General features: G+C 40.2%; 1 protein-coding gene across 2 annotated transcripts in view; it reads right to left on the bottom strand.

The window, feature by feature from the left end:
• Positions 1-12,644: 12,644 nt before the first annotated feature.
• The window catches only part of LMNTD1 (lamin tail domain containing 1), an 86,515-nt gene continuing 73,666 nt past the window's right edge, over positions 12,645-25,493 (bottom strand). Inside the window, exons 9-10 of one of the 2 annotated variants that reach the window (XM_053554362.1) lie at positions 23,297-23,359; positions 12,645-12,894 (exon numbers count right to left, since the gene is read on the bottom strand). In XM_053554362.1, coding sequence (XP_053410337.1) covers positions 12,791-12,894; positions 23,297-23,359 — 167 coding nt within the window. In that variant the 3' untranslated portion in view covers positions 12,645-12,790. Of the gene's footprint in view, positions 12,895-17,392; positions 18,958-23,296; positions 23,360-25,493 lie in introns of those variants that run through there. The other variant, XM_053554361.1, reaches the window with a different exon arrangement.

Raw genomic sequence — 25,493 nt, 5'->3', positions numbered from 1 at the left:
CAGCTGTTATACTGCTGGTCTGTTCTTTCTAGCACCATCTGCAGGCCTCTCCAGGCTCCCGAGAGATGCCGTCATGGAATTGATTACGCCCTTTATATTAGAAGTTCCCCTGAGCTTGGCTAGGGAGGCTTTTAGAGCTTTGTTTTCAATTATTAAAAGAATGGCGAGGGTGCAGAGAATATTTACAATAAAAAGGCCTTTAAAAGTCACAGTTATAATAGACTAATTTTTTTATCCTTCTAGAGGAGTTAATCTAAAGTGAGAGCTCCAAGTGTAATAGCCCATTAGGATAATGCATAAGCCATTGATCCGTCCCATTGAGGATATGCACTGCTAGACCCAGCACCTGCCTCCCCCAGTGTGTGGGCATGTCTTCTCGCTTCTGGGCTAGAATGAAAGAATAGTCAAGCCTCCACGTGTGCTGATGGGAGCAAATGGGAAAAAATAGGAAATGGAGAAATAGGATGGACCAAAACCCAGAATTTGAGGACACCCCAAACAAACAAACAAAAACCAATGTCTATATTTGATACTGAAGGTGAAGTTAAGAGGGATACAAAAGAAACTTGTAGGGACCAGGTGACTGTCACTCAAAACATGGGACTCTTCAAGAAAAACAAAGATAGAGAAGAGGTTATCATTTTGTCACTCGAAGTCCTTGTACTGGCTGCAGGCTAAGATTGTGTCTTAGGCCATATTGTGCTGCTATTGCAGAATACCCGAGATGGGGTAATTTATATTGAACAGAAATCTACTGTCTCACAGTTCTGGAGGAGGAAGGTGCAATATCAAGGTTCTGGCATCCGGCCAGGGTCGTCTTGCGGTATCGTCACCTGGTGGACAACGAAAGTGCGAGATTGCACAGATGCAAAAGAGTAAACCTGCTCCCAAAGCCCTTTAGCGCTGGTGTTAATCTATTCCTAAGAGCAGAGCCTCATGACCTGAACATTTCTTGTTAGGTCCCACTTCCCAGCACTGAGGATGGAGTTTCCAACACGTGAGTTCTGGGGGACACATTTAGACCAGAGCAGATGGGGAATGTTCTAACCTCTCCACTGGATTCAGGAAGCGAGGATGGGGAAATCAGAATCAAATGATGTTTTTATTTTTTAGATTTGACTTTATTAAAATAAACTTCCTGTTGAAGTACATCTTACATGCACAGACTCATCAGTGAACAGCTAGGTGATTTTTTACAAAGTGAGCGTGGATGAGGAAACAGAGCATCACCAGTTCCCTGGAAGCCCAATCTTGCCTTCTCCCAATCGCTTCTTCCCAGGAAGGTGTCTGTTGCTCTAAATACTAACACCAGAAATTAGTTTTGCTGCTTTTGAAATTTACACAACAAATGGACTTGAACCATGTGCACTTTCTAAAAATCTATGGCTTGCTTTGTGCTTTCCTGCCTTTGTTTAGTCATCCGTATTTGTGTGTAGCTATTCATTTTATTACTCTGTAGTATTCCATCATGTGAACACACCACTGATTCTCTAGTCTGTTGTCTGACCGGTTAGGGTATTTTTATTTCTTTTCTATTACAAATAGTGCTGCTAAGAACTTGTCTGTACACTTTTATAATACTTTTAATCTTTTATATTACGATAAAAAGAATCCAGCTATATTTATTGAAGAAAATGGTAAAATAATTGCCTCAAGCTGAACGTTATGGTTATATTTTCTATAACAATAAAATATTATTAGTGCATCTATTATTAGCTGTCCTCACCATAGTCTTCTCTTTTACGTTTTTTTTTTTTTTTTTTTTGTAGAGACAGAGTCTCACTTTATGGCCCTTGGTAGAGTGCCATGGTGTCACACAGCTCACAGCAACCTCCAACTCCTGGGCTTAAGCGATTCTTTTGCCTCAGCCTCCTGAGTAGCTGGGACTACAGGCGCCTGCCACAACGCCCAGCTATTTTTTTTTGGTTGCAGTTCAGCCGGGGCCGGGTTTGAACCCGCCACCCTCGGTATATGGGGCCAGCGCCTTACCGACTGAGCCACAGGCGCCGCCCTTCTTTTACGTTTTTAATAGTTGGAGAAATCCACAAACATGATTCGAAGATTGAGAATAAGAATCAAAAAATTACACGTATAGATGGGTCTCCTTTAGTTGAGATGACAATTTTATAATGTAGTTTTTTACATCTGAGTCATTTTTTCATGATAGGAACTCTTTGAGCCACTTCATCATACATTGTAACTGTATTCTTAAGATCTATTCAAAACTGTTGTTTCCTCAAGAATGTGTTCTAATTCTGGTCTCACCCTTGTACTGACACGGGTTAGTGCAACTTGACACTGTAACATGCTAGCATGAATGACTGTTAACTCACTGCTGCTCTCACTCTACAGTCTAACTTGCTGGTTATCCCTACGTATCAGTTAGGATCAAGTTAAGCTCCACATTACAAATGCTAATATGAAATAAAACAAAATAATAGTGGTTTAAACATGAGAGAAGTCTATTTCTTGTATGCATTCTAGGGATATTCTACCTATTCTAGCACAGATAGAAGCCTTTATCTTTATCTGTCATCCTAAGCTTATAGCTTTCACTTCCACACTCACTCTGTGATCCATATAGTTGCTCGTGATCCAACTGATAGTGTGTCTATGTCACAAGCTGGGAGCAGGAGGGGAGGAAGAAGGGCACGCCACCTCTGTCTAGAAAGGTGTGCTTCTGTTTATATCTCCCTGGCCAGAATTTCATTGGGAAATATGGCCACCCTTATAAATCGGGGCTGTGTTAAGGAGGAGGGGGTTAAAAGATGTTAGGGTAGAGGTAGTGTCCAGTCTGTTTGTTTTGCTATAAAGGAATCAGTGAGGCTGGATAATTTATAAAGAAAAGAGGCTTGCTTAGCTCGTGGTTCTGCAGGCTGTATTAAGAGGCAGGGCAGCAGCCTCTGCCTCTGGGGAGGGCCTCAGGCGGCTTCCATTCATGGCACAAAGTGAAGGAGAGCTGTTGTGGGCAGAGATCAAGGCTGGGGAAGTTGCCAGGCTCTTTTTAAGCAGCCAGAACTCTCTGGAACTGACAGAGGCAGAACTCACTCACCGCTACCCACTACGGAGGGCGTGAATCTGGTTATGAGGGATCCTCCCAGCCATGACTCAAACGTCTCCCATTAGGCCTCACCCCCAACAACAGTGATCAAATTTCAACATGAGGTTGAGAGGGGCCCAACAGTTTTTAAGATCTCAGATGATTTTGCTCAGGGCATACCTAGCACTATGTAGCAATGGGATAGACAGCAGAGAAAAGCACAGAGGACTGCAGAGATAAAATCATTTCTGAGAATTTCCAGGTGTTAGACAGGCCTGACTCGGCTGCAGGAACTCCAGATTACTCCCAGAGGAGCACCGTACTCAGTGGCATGCTTTTCCAAAATATAAGAAAAGAAGGGAATAAATCTCTTACTTTTATCAACAGCGTGAGGATACATGTTTCTGTTTGTAAGTTGATTTTGTTTTGCCAGTGAGGCAAAGAAAGGCAATAAAACCTCCTCTGAAGATGTTCACTAATACAAAAAAGTATCCAGGCTCGGCGCCTGTAGCTCAGTGGTTATGGCGCCAGCCACATACACTGAAGGTAGGGGGTTTGAACCCAGCCGGGGCCAGCTAAACAACTGCAACAACAACAACAAAAATATCCAGGCATTGGGGCAGGCGTCTGCAGTCCCAGCTACTTGGGAGGCTGAGGCAAGAAAATCACTTAAGCCCAAGATTTGGAGGTTGAAGGTTGCTGTGAGCTGTGATACCACAAGACTCTATTGAGGGCAACATAATGAGACTCTGTCTCAAAAAAAAAAAAGTATCTAAATTGGTGTTGATTGTGATCCTTCTTGAACAGAAGAGAAGAGAATAAGTTAGATTACATTTAATCTAGTGGGTTTTTAAAACTAGTAGCAGAAAATAAATCTAAATAGCTCTTACTAGATTAAAAAAATTCTTTATTAGCATTATACAGTGTTCTAACATTTTCAAAACATTTCAAAGGAATTTCAAAATTTGAATTTATTTGAAATACAGATCTCACTGTATATATATGCAGAAAACAATTTCTGAATATTCTCTCTAAAATGATTAGGGGAGTCTATAACTATTCATTCCTTAAATAATTTGGTGCATTAATAATAGAGAAACAACAAAAATAATGAACCATGGTAAAATTATTTTAGTTTAGCATTATCATTGGAGTAATACGGGTGTGTAGGCCAACAACAATTTGAACAATCAGGGAATAATGTTACTCACTTAAGCTTTGTGGTTAACCATGGATCCCACTACGGAATCCCAACATCTTCACTGAATATTTAACGTAAAGCACAGTTATGAGGAAAGAGATTTACCAGTTAATGTAAAATGGTTAAATAATTGCACATGTTCTTCTTTTGTGATGTTTGTACCCAAAATAACTTTGTTTACTGAAAAGAGAAATCAAAGGCATACGATAATCGTACCCACTTAATACTAACCATCCACTTGTTTTTTGGAGGGGTTTGGAAGAAATCCTTATTTTATCAAGCAGCTCTCATGCATGACTTTTATACAGCAAATACAAGTTTTTGGACCCTTTCTGGAACAAGCCTCCAGGACTTGAGTTCTCTTCTTGCTATTCTAGTCAGTGTTTGCAGTGGACTCAATTAGGAATGATGATAACAAAGCGAGAGCTGTGTCGTACTGAGCTGGGTGTGTCAGACAGCAGGCCAAGTTCCTTACATTCCTGTTCCAGTTCATTTAATCCCTTCCATAGCTCGATGAGGTAGGTGTGTTACTCTCTCCGTTTTACAGATAAGGAAAGCAAAGAACAAAGAGGTTGAAACTGACCCAAGTTTGCACAGATGCTTGGGTTAAATGGGGGGAACTGGGTCTCTAGGTGAAATGATTTCTAAGGTTTTTCCCAGTTCTGACTTTCTTGGATTCTATATTTATATAGGTGTTAAAGCCATGAGTAATAGAATATAGTCCTCAGCATTTAAGTTGTTGGATTGGTTCAGAGAAATGATTTTTTTTAATCTTCCAGGATTTCCAGGCTAACCTACGAAGCAATTGAGGCACGGCTACTTCTGCGGCCAGACACACCCAGGGCCACCCACACCATACCAGTTCTCTCCATCCCTCTCCCCAGACCCCCGGGAGAGCCGATGCCTGGGCTTCAGGGGCTCCATGAACCCCTGAAATCAGATGAAGAACTTGACGGTAGGTGATATGAATTGTTTTTCTGAAGGGAAACCCACAGCTTTCATGTGAAGAAACATTAAATTATTTTTCTTTCTAGAAGTTTGTCAGTGAAAAGAAAGTGAGATGGTAAAGATATTCTAAAGGGAAAGTGAGGCTGGGACAGAGTTTATTTTAACATAGGAAGGAGCTGAGGGCATCTCTGACCTCAAAGGAGGAAGGCAACAAAGGGAAAAAGTGAAGAAATAAGAGGAAAAGAATCAGCAGGGCATTATTTAGTGGAGATCAGTAGGGATAAAATTGGCGGTAGGAAGCAGCACGTGTGACTCTCTCGAGAGAAGAGGGGAGGGTGGTGAAGACAGGGAATAAGAAGGAAGAAATGTTGAGAGTTAAGTCAGAGTTAACTGATGAGATGGGATGAGATTAGAGCCAGGAGAAAAGGAGATGAGGTTCAGGAAAGCTGTCTTGGGGGATGTGACCAGCATAGATGCCCAGCTGGGACGGAAGAACGCAGCTTTGTCATGAAACAAGTGATAACAGTTATGAGGTCTTTCCTGGTCATTCTGAGCAGCCTCAGATTAGAAAAAAATAGCTCCTGTCTAGACTTACATCTCATCCTACACGTATGGCGCATGGCGACTGTACTTGGCTCTATGATTTGTGCAGTGCTCAACCTGAGGGTGCGTGCTCACTCCCCTTGTAGCCACAGCACACTTGTATTTTATCATGGCTTTCTGGTGGATGGCAGTAAAGCATCCTGTCCTCACAAAGGCAGCATTCTACAACTTCCCAACAGATGAAAGTCAAGTGTCTGGAAGAGAGGGGAGCCTTCCTTGACTTTGCAAGAAAGGTGTTGCATGGTCTAGCAGCAGCCCCTGGTGCAGAGGGGTGCCAGGAGCACATGTAATGCGGCCAGGGTAGGATGTGGAGAGGCTTTCTGATCCTGGGCTGCTGTCAAAAAGTTCAGTCCTCTGTGTGCAGAACCGACCTGATCTTTCCTGCCTTAGCTAATGCGGAACTGTTCCACTTTGTGCTGCCCTTTCCAAACACCAAGGATCTTGGAAAACCTAGCCCTCTTCTCCTTCATCCTCAAATACTCTCCTGAATTCAGTGCCCGATTTGGTTTTCTCTGCTGCAGTCTGCCTGGGAGCACCTTGTCTGCATCTCGCTAGGCACTAACTCGCATTATTTTCCGATGCATGATTTTCCGACGCATGTGTCTCTGTAGTCCCTACGCGATGTGAAATCCACAGGTAACAGCAGAGTGAGTCGAGCCGACAGAGGAGCTACTGGGGTCAACCAGAGGCTAAAAACCCCTTTCCCAGGTAGGGCTATCTACCCGGCTGCCTGGAGATCTGACGCTTTTGGTATTTAAGAATCCTCAGGCATCAAGGTAATTTACTCCACAAACCCTGCTCTATACAGCTGGCCTCCCTGATAAGTGTTCCTCTCTTCTCCTCCCAGGCTCCAGGGTTCCGTCATTCCTCCCTTCTGCTCCTGCTCCCGCCACCCAATCTCTGCGCTCGCCATTCCCACCGCTGGCCTCTTCTCTGCAGGTCTCCGGCGCGAGTTCCCTCACCTTCTTCAGCATCTGACACATCACCTTCTCAGAGACACCTCCCTGTCCATCCCACTTAAATGTCAGTAAACCCCTCCAGTATCCCTGGTCACCCTGCTGTTTCACTTCCCAGCATGTCACCACCCTTTAGCGTGCCGCACTGGAGTGCTTATTTTGTCTTTGTCAGCCTCCCCTTGCTAAAACATAAGCCCTGGGAAGGTAGGGGTTTAGTTTGTTTCCTGCCCCTGGCTTGGATTAAAGATCTCCCCAGTACTGAGGACAGTCCCTGTGACATAGCAGGTGAGTCACTCTGTATTGCATCTATTGCTTGCAAATAGCTTCACATATTACTTTTCTAGATCCTGTGTTCAATGACCACATTTAACCAAAATTTGATACATGTGGTCTGACTTTTTTAAGTCACTTCCAGATTTCTGTGCAGTCTGGGCCTAAGAGTTTGGGTACTCATGCTGCAATTACTTGAAGAATATTTGATGATTTGAAGATAAAAGAACAGGGATTTGAAATCGAGGAGGCTCTATAAAATCTCAAACTGATCACTACTAAATTGTGCCTGGAGAGGCAATAAGCCAAATTCTAATAGAAACCCTTTAAGTCCCTAAAAGGGGGCAGCTCCTGTGGCAGCTGCAACAGGAAAAGGAGATTCTTGAGTGGTTGCATTTTTCAAGACTTCTTTCAAATCAAAATTGAACTGCCCAGTTTACTTAGGTAAGCCAGGGGCACATATTTAGGATCCAACACATAGTAATATGTTGTCTCTTCATTCATATATGTATGTATGTATGTATGTATGTATACACACACACATATATAATGTATATATAAAAGATAATTGGGACGCTAGTACATGGTGGGGATTGGAAGAATGGGAGAGTGGAGAGAGGGAAGGAGTGAGGGGGTGAAGGGTCACCGTGTGTGACAATAAATAAAAAAAAGGATAATTAAAAATAAAATTTTCTGGGTTTCTGTAATACTTAAAAACTCTCAGCAAAGCAATAGTGTTGTTTTAAAACCTAAGTCTTTTCAGTATTTTCCCTTGTGGTAATGGAAAATAGCTATTGTGTACGATTAGATAGAAGAGACATAATTTGGAAGACAGTTCAGAATAAATATGAGAATAAAATGGAGGCAACAAATGAAGAAGTGCTTCCTCGTACTCCAGTTTAAACTTCAGGCTATAAACTGTTGTCCTTGTACACATTTGACAGTTATGAGGCAAAGTGATTAACTGGCTGAGTTAGAGTAGAATCAATGAAAGATGAACACACTAAGACTAACTAATGTAACACTGCCTGTTGATCCCAGGACCACCTTAGCTTTTGCAGTCTCCATCTGCTTTAACTTGATGTTTCCCAGTAACTGTATTTTTAGAATTGTCAGAAATAGTTAATCGTAAAGTAGTCAATCTACTTTCAGGAGAAAAAAAAAAAAATTAAAGCCTGGGATTGAACACAAATCTAATTGCCACAAGAACGGAGTATCCGTACCTATCTGTTGACCCATTTTTGGCAATGATTGGGAAGTATCTCTTTTCCTTTTGAAAAAAATCAGTTAAAGTTTGGATGGATCCTTTGCTGATGTTCCCAAGTAATACAATTCAAGGGTTAGAAACAAGTAGCTACCCCTAAAATGGGAAAAGAGGAAGTGCAGCGGTGTCTATCACATTGGGAATGTTTCCCGAGCAGCCTCTCTTGTGTCTCCAGAGCAGGCACGGAACGTCCCCAGAACTGCTCTCTTCTTCCTGGTGCCCAGATGGCTGGCTGTGCTTGTGTCCTGCCCCTCTCCCCACGAGTCACAGGCTTAGGAAATAGCTGTTCACCATGAAATTAATTATCATTTGCCAACAGAATTCTTAGGCTCAGAAATTCTGTGTTCAAAGAAAAGAATGCTGGCCGGCCATAGCACACTTCAGAGGGTGTTCCCCACATCACCCATCTAGTCTGGGAAAGTATCTTAGGTTAAGGTTTTCAGAGCAGTGACAAGATCTCTGTAAAGCTACCGCCACACAATTCACTCATCTTCTCCCCCTAATTCTAGGGTGTTTATTTACTCATTTGTCTGACCACTTAACACTGAAGGACAAACAGCAGAGAATATAATGGGATAATGGGGATGAGAAGCATCAGACACAGGCCTTTACAAATGAATACTTAATGACTAAAGCTGAATAAAGTTCCTTGGACAGTAAATCCGCAGAAATCCTGAATGAGAATTCTAACCATTTCGCTCCTGGGTTAAAGCACTTCTTTGCTAAAATAAATAGTCTGCAGGGCTACATATGACTGAGAGGACCCGGAGCTTTTAAAACTTGATGACTAAACCTATGGTTGTGTCTATATATGCCACGTTCAATCCAAAAGCTGTTAACCTCAAACTTGCCAGATAAATGAGAAAAAGAGCAAGTGTGCTTAAATAACTGGATGGTTACTTTGGGGCTTCTCTTCTGGAAAATAAAAAGAAAGATTGGAGGTGAGAATAGAAGAGACATATTAAGAAAATATCCATATTTTGTTCAGAGTTTTCAATTAAAGTTAAAATTTTCTAAATTCTTATTTATTTATTTATTATTTTTTGAGACAGAGTCTCACTTTGCCACCCTCGATAGAGTGCTGTGGCATCACAGCTCACAGCAACCTCAAACTCTTGGGCTCAAGCGATTCTCTTGCCTCAGCCTCTCGAGTAGCTGGGACTACAGGTGCTGCCACAATGCCCGGCTATTTTTAGAGACGGGGTCTCACTCTTACTTAGTCTGGTCTCGAACCTGTGAGCTCAGGCAATCTATCCAACTCGGCCTCCCAGAGAGCTGGGATTACAGGCATGAGCCACCGTGCCCAGCCTTCTCTTTTACTTATTTTATTTTATTTTTATTTATTTTTTTCAACACATTAATTGAGCTTTATTGAGATGCTATAACAATCACAGTTCTTCTTCTCTTTTACTTTTAAAATAGAAATGTTCATACAGAAAATTAATTTACATGAGTATGTTTCTTAAAGCACTGTTTACAATAAGAAACATTTGGAAAATAACTTAAATATCCCAATTAGATGAATGGGTAAATAAAGAGATTACTAGAGATTCTCCCCAACGACCATTTTACCCAAGGTAGTTATGAAGCAATGTATTCTACGCTTATGAAGAACTCACAACCCCCCCCCCCAATGATATTACTGAAAAACGAAAAGGAGGAGTCGTCGTCAGGATATAAGGATTTTAAGTACTGACTTCAACTCTGTTTCTTTGTACAGCTTCCAACATCTTTATGATGTGGCTATAAATTTGTTGGTTTCATTGAAATAATTTATAGAAAGATTTATTTTGATACCAAAGACAGACTGTGAAAATGTAACTGATAAAATCATAAAAGGAAACCAGAAAGTTTAGTTTCTTTTGAATGTGTTTGTTTCAATAAAAACCCATTCAGCAAACATCCTTTTCAGCTTCCTGCTCCCTCACCCCCAATTTGTTCTGCATTTGACAATTTTAGGTAAACTTATAATGTGTAACGTATTCTTCTGTAACGCTATCCCTTACTTGTAATCTCTACTTTTTTTAAAGTTAACAAGAAATAAGTAAGCAAACAAACTTACAGCTGGCAAAGAAGCCTTGGATAATGACGGGTATCTATCATTTGCTAGTTGCAAAAGAACTAGCAAAAATGCCACTTGGCAAATACAAAGAGGGTTAACTTCCCTTAAGAAAACTACCCTAATTAAGTGAGGTGTATACTACCTCTTTCAAGGACATCACTTCTAAAACACTTGGCAATTACAAATCTAAACAAGATACAAATTCTTTAGTTGCCAAATACCAAAAGTAACAAATCTTTTAGGTGGAATGGGTCAGTTCAAAAAAGTTAGATGTGAAACACATTTAAGGTATGGAAAAAGAAATGTTGAACCCGCAGTCCTTAATTGACAAGCATTTGCATAGGTTCTGCAAGCCTCGTGATTCCAGATGAGTGCTTCTCTACATCTGATGTGCACACTAACCCAGGGACAGAATTAAAATGGGGGCTCTAACTCGGTAGGTCTTCTGGGAGTTTTCTACGATGATGGACTTCTAACAAGCTCCCAGATAATGTAGTGCAACTGCTGTAGGGACTGCTCTTTGCCTGACGTTATTCCAGGGTACCCAAAGGCAAAGTGGCCTGCCTTTGTGAAAGTGAACTAGAGGAGACGGAGGTGAACCTCTGGCCACTTCCCAGATGTCAATGGAGCAGCTGCAGAGGGGGCCCAAGGCTGCCTGAGGATACGATGAAAACTGGTTACAGTATCCACTCAGGGATTCACTACATGCTCAATCACTGTTTTTCCTTTTCTTTCTATACAATAAAAATGAAACTATTAAGGAACATGTTCAAATAACATTCAAATATTTTACATGGATAAAATCAAATGCTATTTTAGAGAATGGGCAATGGATATAATGCAGTGTGCAGAAGACATTCTATCTGAAATTTCTGTTCCTTTAACCAAAAAAGCTAGAAAGAGAAACTTTGTGTAAGAGAAAACAGGCAAGTCTCCAGTGGTGGTGTGGAAAGAGTGGAGCTAGGGCAGGACAATGAAGTAAGACTAGGAAGGAAGGCTGATGGAACAACATGCCTCTAGGAGGAGAAAGTCTTTGAGAAATTTCCAGAGATTGTGATGGCCAAACGACTCCCAACAGAGATGTTGAAGGGTGGTGCCAGCCTGACGGGGATGTGCTGTGTACAGAACAGCATGTCCAGAAGGCAAGACAGGAATAGACCGTGGGGAATTCAGCAGGAGGTCATTAGTGACCAGGCAGGGAAACTTAACCTCTGAACAAGCAACAATCTCGAAAGCTACTGGCAGAGACTACAAGCTGCTCACTACAGGAAGTGGGGTGCTGGGTTGGGGGAGGTTACAGGCCATTTGTTTGTTAGCATTTGCAAAAGATTAAAGTAACTCTAGCAAGCTGGAGTCCTTAGAAACATTTAAGCAATTGGTAATGTCTATATAATAAAAATAAGGTGCTAATTGAAGTAGTGATTATGGAAATAAATATAACGAGAAATGTGGCCAGAAACCAAACAAAAGACTTTACATGCTTGAGAGTTTACTTTAGATTTCAAACTATAAGGGAGGAAGAGTTATTGTGGGATCTTGAACAGGAATGTAAGCTAATTGGGGAAGATTTGCATTTTGGCAAAGCTAATAGGACAAGCTTAGAAAAGCGTATCAGTCAATCTTATTAACACATTTTCCAAAAACTTTTAAGATTAGAATATCTTCCCATCTTCCATCAAGTTTTTTTTTACCTGGAAACTTCATAGCATAGACTTAATAGTAATCAAGCCAATTTTTCAACTTAGGTTCATACTGCTAATCTTTTCCCTCAATAGGATACCTTCCTTACTTCCAGAGACATGAGTTACATCGTACAGACTGATCTTGACTTAACACTGAATTTCAAAGGAAAAAAGAACCTGTCATACAAACAATGGCTTGACTATTTTATGTTTTGTCCATTCTTCTTTTTTTTTTTTTGATGCACATTCGATTTTACTAGGGCTGGGGGACTGGCTGGGCATTCAGGGGTTGTCCGCCATGATTTCCTTAATCCAGTCAAGATAATTCAGCACTTTGGTGAAGATCCCGGGTGTTTTTGGTCTGCCACATGGGACTAATCCCCATGACGTGATACCTTGGAACACGCCATTGCAGATTAATGGGCCCCCTGAGTCACCCTGGCAGGTATCTTTGCCACATTCCAAGTGCCCGGCACACAGCATGTTATCTGTCACCTTTGCAATGTGGGATTTGGCACAGTCAGCATTAGGCAGGATTTTGAGGTCCACACATTGGAGATCATCTGGGAATACAAACTTTTCTGGTTCGATGCTGCCCCAGCCAGACGCCAAACAGGTGCTCCCCTCTTCAGGTTTCTGCTCAGGCAGGGGGAGGGGCAGGATCTGCACAGCCTCTGTGATCTGGGCGGGGTCCTTCAAGCGGAGCAGCATGATGTCATTGCTGTAGTCATCATCTTTGGTGACGGTGTGGTTCTTCAGAAGGTTCATGTTGAATTTGGGGTGTGGGAAGCTCTTACTGACTTGGATGAACTGGGCTGTGTCTTCATCTTCAAACAAGTTGTGGCGACCCAGCCAGAGCTGGTAATGGCTGGAGGAAGAGGGGGATGGAGGCATGAGGAGAGGAGAGGAGGAGGGTCCCAAAAGAAAAACAGAAGAACTAGGTGTGGGGAGACAGAGAACAAAAGAGTTCTGGAGAAATACAGGGAGTGAGAAAAGAAGAGATTTTGAGACTGAAAAAGGCAGATGGAGAGACAGTGAAAACAAACAGGACAGAATAGTGAGAAGGAACAAAAAAGAGGATGAGAAAGAAAAGCCAGAGACAGGGAAAAACGCAGGGAAGAGGAAGGAGAAAAGAGAACAAGGACAGCGTGAGAAACAGGGATACAGGAGGTCCTATGTTTTGTCCATTCTAATAGTAAATGATAAAGGTGATAAGAATTTTAAGAGGCTTATGCTGATAGCAACCACAGACGTTTACCTGAAGCCAAGGCTAGATGGAATCAAACACCGTATTTGATTAACGATTTTTAGGCTTTATAACTATACATATGCAGATGCCCTACTCCATATTTTCTTACTTAAAAATGGTTGGTTTCTTTTTAAAGCAAATCATAAGAAGCCAATTTGGAAAAGTTGATGTTTCTTAGGAAAACACCTGCCAAGCTATAGTGGGACAAATTCTATCTTCACCTCTCACTGTCTTACGTTGTCAGATTCCTAAGGAGAGTCTGGAATGGCTACTTCTCTTCCATAACTTACAGGAGCAAGTTCAAACCCTTGGCTCCAGAACACAAAGCTCATGATTTGGCTTGATACACCTTTTTTTAGTCTCAGCTCCTTGTTTCTTCTTTTTTCCCATATTCTCAGTGTACCAATATAAATGATTTCTCAAAAATGCCCACTGCATTCCACGTATTTGCTGTAGGTCAGGATCAGTCTTCCTCTTCTCCATTGGCCTGAGGCATCTTACCTCTCTATTAAAATCAGCTCCTTGGCACCTATCTGCAATTCTTACTCTCCCAAGAGCCCACAGGATTTTGTAATACTCCTATGATTCTTTAAATATTTGGATCCAAGTATGTTTCCTATTGGTATAAAACATGTATAAAGGTATGAAGTATGTTTTTCATTCCAGTGCTTAGCATATAATAGATGTTCAAAATCTCTAGTGATTAAAATGCATAACCTGGAAAAATAAGCTTGCAAAATAAAAACCGAACAGACAACTACGACCCCTTCACAGTATATCTACACTAATCCAGATGAACTTTGGGATTCAAGGAAGAAGAGATGTTGGGAGGTCCTGGACAGGTGGCACAAGAAATTAAGAGTTGATTTCTACTTGTTAAGAGCCAAATGTTGCTACCAATAAATATTTTGAACATATTTTCCTTTTTTGTTGTTGTTGTCGTTGTTACTTGTTTTTAGACAGTCTTACTCTGTCACCCTAGATAGAGTTCCCTGGTGTCATAAGCTCACAGAAACCTCAAACTCTTGGGCTCAAGTGAGCCTCTTGCCTCAGCCTCCTTAGTACCTGAGACTACAGGCGTGCACCACAATGCTTAACTATTTTTAGTAGTGATGGGGTCTCACCCTTGCTCATGCTAGTCTCCATCTCCTGAACTCAAGTGATCCATCTGCCTTGGCCTCCCAGAGTGCTAGGATTACAGGTGTGAGCTGCCACACAGGGCTGTTCAATTCAACTTACAATGTAACCCAATATAACCCAGGTAAAGAGGCCATGGTTTCTTGCCTGTTTTGTTGTGATTCTTGAAACATCAGGACTCAATGGGTTCATCAAGTAAACTTGGGGATATATTTTATTTTTTCAAGATTGGAAAAGACATTCTCAGATGAATTTAAAAAGACAAGATCAAGGTCAAAAATAGCGTGTATCTGCTTGGTGATTTGTACATAACGGTTGTTTTAAAATGGTTCAAAAATTTTTGACAAGCTTTGTGTTGAGGGGTGAGGCCTGTGTTCCATCTCCTAGAATCGAGGCTCAGCAACTGCTCGACTAATAGAACACGGCAGAGGGACCCTGTCAGTTTCTGCATCCAGACCCTAAGAAATTAGCATCTTCCATTTCTTGTTCCTCAGGACACTCACCCTTGGAACCTCAGCACCATGTGTGGAAGCCCAGCTGCCTTGTGGAGAGGACAACGTGGATGTGGACATGCTATCAGGACCAATTTGCCTGCTGTGTGGATCGGCCATCATGGAGGTGGGTTCCTTCCCCACCCCAAACTATCCCTGCCTGCCTTGTTATCCCCAGGACTGTTTTCAGCATAGTGGGGAGCATCGGACAGGAGGCTGCAGAACATCTCCTGTGGACAGTTATGCCCACAGTTATATTTCTCCTTCTATCTGAACTCAAATTATTCATCAATGGCTATAAAATACAATGTGCTATCCAGATACAGAGCAGAGAGTTTTAGGGCTGATCTTTGCGATCAGTCAGTACTAAGACAAATATCATATCATGGTAACCATATGGACCTCTTCTTTAGAAAATCTTTCCCCCCTCTTTTTCATGACCACAATGCATAACCTATCTAGAACAGTTAATACTGTTCTCAAACAATTCCAAAATTCTTAGATTTTTTTCAGGTTGTTGTGTAGTCATAAAATTTAAACAACAGGCTGGTAATCTCATGACATGCAACACAGAGAAACTATCTTTAGCCTGAGAAAAGTAACATATTAGGAAAGTAACACTTCAGAAATAAAACTAAATTTCTATTTGTATCTAGTTTGTATTTAAATGTATTCCAAAGAATTTGATTATGAACATACCTATATAGATATATTTCAAGTCAATATTTTCAAAAGCACATTTAATTGAGTAGTTACCATTTATATTATCTAAACACAAAGTCATTTTGGCTCCCCCACCCCAGCTTTATTAAGGTAGAATTGAAAAATAAAAATTATATGTATTTATAGTGTACAACATATTTTGGGATATGCATACATTGTGAAATGATGAACTCAGCTAGTTAATATTTTCATCACCTCACATATTTATCATTTTTTGAGGTGAGAACATATAAGATCTTATTTATTAGCAATTTTCAATTCTACAATAGTTTATTATTAACAGTTACCATGCTGTACAATAGATCTCCAGAACTTATTCATCCTGGTTAACTGAAACTTTGTACACTTTTACCATCTCTTGTAAAATTGCATTGTTACTACAAATTTAAAATTTACTCAGATGGTTAACGGCTACTTAGACTTGGAGAAAGGGCTAAGAACAACAGGAGCTTACTCCCTGCAAGAATTCTAAGTCCTAATAGTGACCTGAAAGTTTAGATGTCTCTTCAAAGCTCATAGACAATTAATCAAAACTATTATCATCAGAACAATGTTTATCCTTTCATAATTTCTTTTACTATTTCCCACCAAAATCATAAAGTATGTGTGGGCATGTGTTGGGGGTTGTTAAAAAGTTTCCTATTTGAAAAAAAAAAAGTTTCCTATTTGGGGAACATTAAGTAGATAAAATTTTGATTCCTTTTTCATTTTACTTCATCCCTAAAGTGAATATTATTTAACAATGCTCATTCAATTGTGACTGAAACAAGCCTCACAATTCCTGTGAGGTCTTTATAAATGGTGCTGCTGATAATTTCGGGGGCAATAGAGAAGTGGTAAATTTCTGGCACCATTAAGATAATGCCCACTGCTATGTAAGGCTGCTGAAACCTCAAAATCATTCTTCTAACTTCCATCCATAGAAACTTAGGAAAATAAAATGCTGCAAACACACGATCTTTCTTGATAATCCCTGAATAGTCTTGCCCAACCATTACCATTTGTCAGTTAATGACTTGTACCAGCAGAGATGGTTGAAGTAAGCAAGCTTCATCAAGTTAAGCACTACTTCAGTGTACTTACCGTATTTCAACCACCCAGGGAAGAAATAATTATATAGAAGAGCTGAGAAGATATTTAACTGATGAAGAATCAATGGACTTAGATATGCAGATGAAATGTTCCTGAAACTACACTCTCTTGAAATGTAAGGAACACCCTTTGAGCTAAAACATGTTTTGGAGCTAGGAAATCTTTGCTTTCATGATAGAAATAATTGAAAACACCTGAACCTCACATACCGCTGTTTCATGTGTCTCTATTACAAATCCTTGAGGAGAAGAGATGGGGAGGGAAGTCTGTTGGGGTGAGATTGCTTGTTGGCCATAGTCACCAGAGCCCTCGGTTGTATGTTTATACTCCTAATGTGAATATGATAATCATCACAAATGGCAACAGCTGGAAGAAATGTTAAACCATGGAGTAAGTGACCTTTCATCAGACATAGATTCCCTATCAGTCTTCTCAAAACACCATGACTACACAGTGTCTTCAGTAACTGCGACAGAGAGCGGCCTACACCATCTAGCCAATACGCGATTCAAAGATAATACTTAACAGTGCATAGTGGCATGAAGTGTTATTGACGGTTTTCTGAAAATGTACAAGTCTACTCCTGAGTGTCCAAAGAATGAGCAAATAATGTTATCTGTGTGGTGGCTAGAAAATACGTATGTTGCATCATAAGTAGAAAATGTGAGAAATTATTTTGTCAAGCAATGGATGTCTTCTGAGATAATTAAAACTGGAATATGATCTTTTCCCACCTTGGAAATATCAGTCACAATTTAGTAGAGGTATTTTTAAAACCATTTAAATAATTTTAAAGTGTACAATTAAGTGGCATCAATTACATTCACAATGTTGTGCAACCACCACCATCATCCATTTCCAGCACTATTTTCATCTTCCTACATAGAGACCCTGTATGCATAAAACAATTTCCTATTCCCCTTTCCCAAGCCCAGCCCCCGGTAAACTCTATTATACTTTCCATTTCTGTGATTTTTCCTATTGAGATAAGTGACATCATATAATATTTGTCCTTTTTTTATCTGTCTTATTTCATTTAGCAAAATGTTTTCCAGGTTTTCTATCTTGTAGCACATATCTGAACCTCTTTCTTTTTTTTTGGCTGAATAATGTTCCATTGTATTGTATACCACATTTAAAAGATTGATTCCTATGTTGATGGACACTTGGGCTGTTGCCACCGTTTGGCTCTTGTGACTAATGCTCTGTGAGCACTGGTGTACAAGCATAGGTTTGAATCCTGGGGCATATATTTTTAAAATGATGTATTTTTAGCTCCTGGTGTTTGGATAGAATAAACCAACAAAATTTAATGAATTCTATTCATGGTTATCATGAACAGATTTTTGGATTATTTTACCCCTTGTATTTCTAAAGCAGATATTGGGGAGACATTCTTCTTTCTGTCCTTCTCCTCATGTTCCAGGACACCATGCACTCCATTTTCCTGTATGTGATTTATACACATGTTTAATATATATATTATATATATAAATTAAATAGAGCTACAAGGTATAGGCAGGATATCGTCTCAGAATCTGAAGCAATCATACCATCTCACTACAATAGAGTCAACATTATTAAAATATTCGATTTTTTCAACTTCTATGCTGTTGATGGGTGTGGATAAATAGCTAGGCAATAAAGAGGGAGAATGGTTAAAAAAGGTAGCTCTATCAAATTATTTAATGAAAACATTTTGTTCCTTTGGCATTTTTGTCCATGGAATTTTGTACATAGTATCACGAGTTAGAAGGTGAAACTATTTTGGCTGAATTTGAGGTAAGTGTAGGCTGGTTTTTAAATTCCCCACTAGTAACTCTGTAGAAATTTCACCCAACATTTCCTTAGGAAACCAAATTAATTCACAGTTCAAAGTGACAGATTCTAACTCTGGAGAACAAGACAGACCCCAAACACCTGCAGAAATAGCAGAAGCTAGAGACCTCACAGCTGGGCAGAATACAAAACGGAAATCACGTGGCATCTCGTGTGACCAAAATAAAGACAATGCTGGTTTTGCTTTTGACCAATAATTTTCTTCTTAACTGCTTAGAAAACAAGTACTTTAAACTTGTCTACTAAATCCTTCTTCAAGAAGTGGTTAAAGTCCCAAAGAATATCATCTTTTCTAAAAGAAACCATTTCCTTGTTTGCTGCCGGCTTCCGCTCCTGCGTGACGAAGGCTGGCTGTGCCATGCCAGGCATCCTGTGTTCTCTAGACTCAGACGTTATTGTCCTGAACAAAAAGATAAACGGCAATGCATGGTGAAATAGAATTGCAACTGGAAATACGCTATAATTCCTACAGCATATAGAGATGTTCAGAGTCTTTCCACTCCTGTTAATCTTAAACCAAACCTGGAATCAGGTCTTAATCATACTCACGGAAGCAGGACGGTAACAGCAGGGAGGAGTTATTTCTGTCATGCCTCAACTTTTGCCAAAGTGAAAGGATTATTCATTTCTTTCCTGCTAACTCGACTCTGCAACAGGCCCACTTTATTTGTTTAGGTTACAGTTCTAATGGTGATTTATGATATTCGGGGTTCTGTGACTCCTAAGCAACTCAGCTATTTATTAGCTAGTCATGGGTATTCTGGCTTTGAACAAGAGGATCCAAACGGTTCTCAGGCTACTAGTTTACTGACCCATTTCTAAATGTTCACACCTTTTATTTCCTTCTTGGTGGTACTAGAGTAGTACCTATTTATCTTTTCCTTTACATACCTAGGAAGCACCCTAGGCTTAAAAGCAACATACTTAAAATGTAATAGAAAAAAGGAAAGCTTCGTGTCCTCTGTGCAACTGGTTTGAGTCTTCTGTGGAAGTCTTAGCAGGAGGCCTCACAGCCTGAGACGTTTGGGTTCTAGTCTTCTCTATGGAAGTGGAACTGGCCACATTAGTTCAGGCGTTTGATTTTTTTTTCTTTTTTTAGCTTTAGAATGTCTCTGACCAGCATGGTCAGGAGCCCAGACTGCAGGTGTTCTTATTCTTCATGCAACGGAACCATGACACTGTAAATGGAATTCAACTGGAATTTCAACTGATTGAAAAATTTGAAGCCTGAGAGGAGAAAGGTATTATTAGGCTGAGATGGAAGGGGTTATACCACGAGGTACAGATGGAAAACACTGGTATTGGAAATTGTAACCACTAGACTTTCAAAACTCCTTCAAGCAAGACTAAAATGTATAAAAAGTAGTCCTTCTTTCTGAGTTGTTAAATACTAACTCCTCACTTACAAGAACTGGCCTCAGGAGAAATTGTTATGGAAACTTCATGGCAGAGTCCTACGGAAGGATCCGCGGAGGGCTGGAAGGACATCCCCCGTTTGGACTGTCCAGTTTGGACCATTCAGAACAGTACAAGACATGTACACATAGCTCAGTTCATGGGAAGATTCTGTCACCTGTACTTTATTAGGAGTGCCTAATTCCACACATGAAGTGTCTCCTATACCTAGGGGACACTTTTACTGGTCATGAATTTTATATCCTATATCTGCAATTTTGGTGCTTTCTACAAGTCCTAAGTAACTGCACACTCTTCAGGACAGCACTGGTGACATGCAACAGGCTGATTCTTCCCTGCACCTTCTTGCCTTTTGATTCTCTGTCCTAGAATCCTTAGAGTCGCCCAGCTAGTCTGAGAGTTTATATGGCAGGCGGCAGTCACATTAGGAAAATTACCTGGCCTTTCCAGAGTTCTCTAACTTGCGGGAAGTTCTGTTTCTGCGGCCTTCTGTGGCACTGTTAGTCACACAACGGAACTCCCACGCGTTCTTTGGGAAGTATTAAAAAGAGCATTTGAGAGCTTGACTCTGAGTACACTGCATACTGTTGCATAGAAATGGATTAGCAAAATCCCCTGAGATTGAACTTTGATTTGCTTGTGTTTGTCTTAATAAGTGGCATTCTGTTAAATTAGCAAGGTTCTATTTGGAAATAGAACCTGCATCTTGCTTTGCCATATGGAACAGCTTTAGATTCTCAGGGTAGCCTGCTTGAATTAAAATGTTCCTTCCAGTCCTACTTCCAAAAGTGTGGTGTTTTCTCCTTTCAGACAAGTTGGAGGTGGGGTAATAAGAAGACAAAGACAATCTTAAAGCTTATTTGGCAGAGTGGTTGGAAGACAGCATTGGCATTGGGCTGAGATTTTAGTCTTAGCTATTTACTACTTAAGTGAGTTTGAGTAAGTCATTTCATCTCTCAGAGCTAAAGTTTCTCAGCCATAAACTGGAGACAATATCAGCTCTGCCAACCTCATAGGTTCCAGTGAGATAATGTGAAAGCTGTGAAATGCTATACAAGTGTATAGCATTACAAGTCACTGAAGACTGCTAATGAATACCGATAAGAACGAACAAACAATGGCTTCGTCTCTGAACAATTTTCCAGGAACTGACAAGCCAGACTCAGGAGCCACAGGTAAGTCGTTCACTGAGAGTTAGTTAAAATGAATAAGTAAAATTTTGCTCCCAGTGAAGGGTTCAGAAATATCCTGAAGTCACGTCAGCGGTCAATCCTAAAGATACCACCAGATGGTGGTGGAGGCTCTGGGAAGACAGAAACAAGGCATCTTAGGAGGCCTAGAACTTTTCAAAACAGGGTTGAGTACAAAAAAAAAACAAAGCTACCAAAGAATATGCTATTGAGAGGACCAATGAGCAGATCTTTGTCATTGTAGTTAAGCAAAGTAATAATGAAGGACGTCCAATGAAACCTAAAAGCTTCTGCCAAAATTATGTTACTCATTATTCAATGAGATGATTCAGAACATTTTCCCCAACCAAACCAGACAAAAAAATTCTTATTTTTTTTTAATTTAATAAAATGTTCCCTTTCCAACTCATGCAGATTAGTACAGTGCTCCTCTGATTACAGAGAATGAGAGGCAGCTGACTTAGTGACGTGCCGGATGCTAGTGGCTGTGCAGATTACAAATCTCACTCTTTGCACTTCAACTGCACCTACGAGAGGTTTTGGCAATTGGAGGGAATGGATCCCCATGGATCCTCAAGATTTCTGGAGCTTGGATTCTATCAGCGGGGTCAAGGCTGGACTCTCCAGCTCCTTGCAGTTAAAGCATCTTGGGCTTAGTTCTGGCTTTATGGTTAATTACTAGTTAATTTTGGTAACTCACCTCTTCAGACCTCAATTTCTTTTGCTCCCCAGTGAAACAGTTGGGAACAAGTCCCTTTATAGTACCAATGTCTTTTAAGAAGTATCCGAGAAGAAAGCTTTGAATCTGGAGATTGTGGCTATCAGATTTTTAGGAAGTTGGAGGTACAGGGTATGAAGCTATAGGAAGGGGGAAGAGTGGGCTTGTCAAAGAGTAGATGACATGCAGAAAAATAGAAGATGGTCATTCGGGAAAGCTATGGAGAGATGAGCTGAAAGAAATTAGACAGCTGAGCAACAAGTGAAAAGCTGAAAGGGGGCAGCTGGAGGGACCCTGAGGGGCCAGCAGCTACTGAGTAGTCAAATTAAGTCATTTCTGACCACACAGTCTAGAATATCAAGTTAGTTGGGTGGCTGTAATTTTAATCTTAAATTAAGGAATGAACAGAAAGCCTAGGCAGAAAAAAGAGCAAGAAAATGTAAATAGATTGTCATGGAGTAGGGCAGCAAAGGATGTGAACCAGAGAAGGACCCTGATTAAGGAATCCTTGACTGAACAATCACCCATCATCAGCTTTTTAGGGAAGAGTTTAAACCCAACCACTGAAAAAACAGGAAACAGCCCTTGTTGAGATATCCCTCAATTACTTAGATGTTGATATCATCAAGAAAAAGATGAGGCAACGTACGAAGTAACTGGTTAAATGATACAAGGTCATTTAGCAAATGAACAGTAGAGCAGAGTTCCTCATCTTCCTTTCAGCACCATTCAAAAGATACACAACTACAGAACCTCTGTAGCCTCTTCAGCCAGAATAACTTCTCTTATTAATAATCTGTTGTTCATAGAAACAGAAATGTACTGGTGTAGTTGCAGAGCTGCTCATGAGTATTTGAAGGGACCCTGGAGTTCAGTGAATCATGATCTATCCAACAATAAGAATAGGATGAGGATATGGTGCATAAGTAAAGGTATGACATTTCCTAATTTCCCACCCTTAGAAAGTTCATCATTCAGGGCGGCGCCTGTGGCTCAGTCGGTAAGGCGCCGGCCCCATATACCGAGGGTGGCGGGTTCAAACCCGGCCCCGGCCAAAATGCAAAACAACCAGAAAATAGCCGGGCGTTGTGGTGGGTGCCTGTAGTCCCAGCTACTTGGGAGGCTGAGGCAAGAGAATCGCTTAAGCCCATGAGTTGGAGGTTACTGTGAGCTGTGTGAGGCCACGGCACTCTACCGAGGGCCATAAAGTGAGATTCTGTCTCTACAAAAAAAAAAAAAAAAGAAAGTTCATCATTCAATAGAAAGAAAAATGGATGGCTTAACCAACATAAATGTTTAATGAAAAATTAATGACTACTAATAATCCATGTTCTGGTGGCTCCTAAAGACACATCTATAAATTATGTTACTCATTTTTCTGCAGAGAAAGCGAATTTGCAATAACGATTACTTACCTTTAAAGATTGAGTTAATTGCATATTGTTTTTGTAACATAAATGTCTTCTTTTTCTTGGTCCCTGACAAAAAAAAAGTGGGGGAGGGGTGAGTGGGTAAGGAAGGGCAAGAGTTTAGTCCAATATTCTAAGCACTGATTTTTCATGTTAAAAGAGATTCTGGAATAATCTAGCAACAAAAGGATTTTCTTTTGTTTGAAGAATAAATCTATGGTTTAAGGGCAGTATTTAATGGAGATTTGAAACAAGTGGTTTATAAACCACCTGGAAAGTATTATTTAATTATCATTTAATTCAAGTTTTCAATGAGTTAAAAGGAAGCACATACTTCAATACTAATTAATCAAAATTTGGAGGAAAAATCCATCTGGAAGATATATTTAAAGAAATAGTGGTCTGCAGAATAATTTCTACCAGTCCATATAATTCTTCAAATGCTTTCTATACTTAACGATTGCCATAACACGAAGTAACTGAGGTGAAGTATCGGAATGGGGCTGATCAGGAGGGGTGCCCGGGGGGTGTATGGAAGGAAGGGGTGCTGCACTGCCTTCCACGTTAGTGATGAGTGAGGTGACACACACGGTGGTCTTCCTCCCTCTCACATATACTTTGTTTAAATACAATAGAATTTCCACATATGAAACTAGTATATAAAACTGAAATGGTGCTGAATTGAAACAAAATACTGTATTTTAGAGCTAAAAACATTTATCGAAAATTTCCATCTACGAGTTCTTGGAATTTGCACTAGTGGTGTTTATCTGTTTCGGTTTCAGTGGGTGATAGCAAGTTTTTAGGTTATTTAAGCCTGCAACAGTTAGCACCTGATGCATATTACATTCTAACTAAAAGTCTATTGGTTTATTTTTTTCAAATTTTTACCGTGAAAAATTTCAAACAGAAAATATTAATGAATACTACAACCAAACCTGCATACCTATCACCTAGATTCAATCATCATTTTACCATATTTGTGTTATCTACCTTGTGTTATATATGCTAACGTCACCAAACCAAGCACTAGAAAGTACGTAAAAATCTCGAAATGAATCTCCTAAGAGCAACCAGTATAACCACAACATAAGTAATACACCTGAGAAAAGAATAACGACTCCAGGTCTAATATTCATTCTGCATTCAAGTTTGCCTGTCTTAAAAATGTGTGTTCTAGCTGTAACTTTTGTTTTCCTTTAACCAGTAGCCTATTAAGTGACACTAAATCTTAACGCTGTGGGAGCCATCTGCTCAGACGCCATGCTCCAACTTAACAATTGCTTAAACAAGATTCTCTCTCTCTCACTTAACAGGCCAGAGATGGGCCAATACAGAACACTGAGGGTGGCTATTCCGTCCTCAACACATGGCTTTGTCTGTGAGTTGAAATACGGCAGCTCCAGCCCCTGCTATCATGCCCCAGAGAAGACACAGGGAGCTCATACTGCAAGGGCATGATCCAGATGTTGAATAAACAATTTCTGTTCCCATTCCATTGTACAGAATGTTGACACATAATTCCACTAGCTGCAGCAGCGGCTGAAAAAACCAGGCTTTAAGGCTGCATAATGGATTACACCTGCGGTGCATCTTACAAGGGTACGGGTGAAACTTAGTAAATGTAGAGTATAAATGTCTTAACACCTTAACTAAGAAAATGCCAGGAAGGCTATGTTAACCAGTGTGATGAAAAATGTGTCAAACGGTCTATAAAACTAGTATAGGGTGCCCCATGATCGTATTAATGTACACAGCTATGATTTAATTAAAACAAAATTGAAAAAAATACAAAAACAAAAACCAGGCTTTATTCTTGGTGGCCATGTGTCTAGCTTTCCCCAGACCAGGGAAGCTTGTGTCTAAAATAATAATGGCTTAGGGGCTGCAATTAGCCATCTCTGCCATGAGTTGTTGCTAAAAATGACTGACTGGGCTATGATAAACTATATTAAAATTAATTCCTAACACATTGTAATATAATGATAGGCTTATTTATGGTAAGACTTGTTTTTTCTACTAAACAAGCTTCGTGGTGTTAATATTCATTTTGCATTTTTTAAGATTTCTTTCTCCTTCCTTGGCAGGGTATAAACTATCAGTGTTCATTACTGCAACCATGCTTTCTGCTCTGATTTTTCTTTTTGTCAACAAGCTTTTTAAAAATAAGCTTTTGTTTAAGTACAACATGCATGTATAAAAG

The sequence above is a fragment of the Nycticebus coucang genome, chromosome 12 (genome assembly GCF_027406575.1).
Source record: "Nycticebus coucang isolate mNycCou1 chromosome 12, mNycCou1.pri, whole genome shotgun sequence".
Lineage (NCBI taxonomy): Eukaryota > Metazoa > Chordata > Mammalia > Primates > Lorisidae > Nycticebus > Nycticebus coucang.
This window is presented reverse-complemented; position numbering and strand designations above follow the sequence as displayed.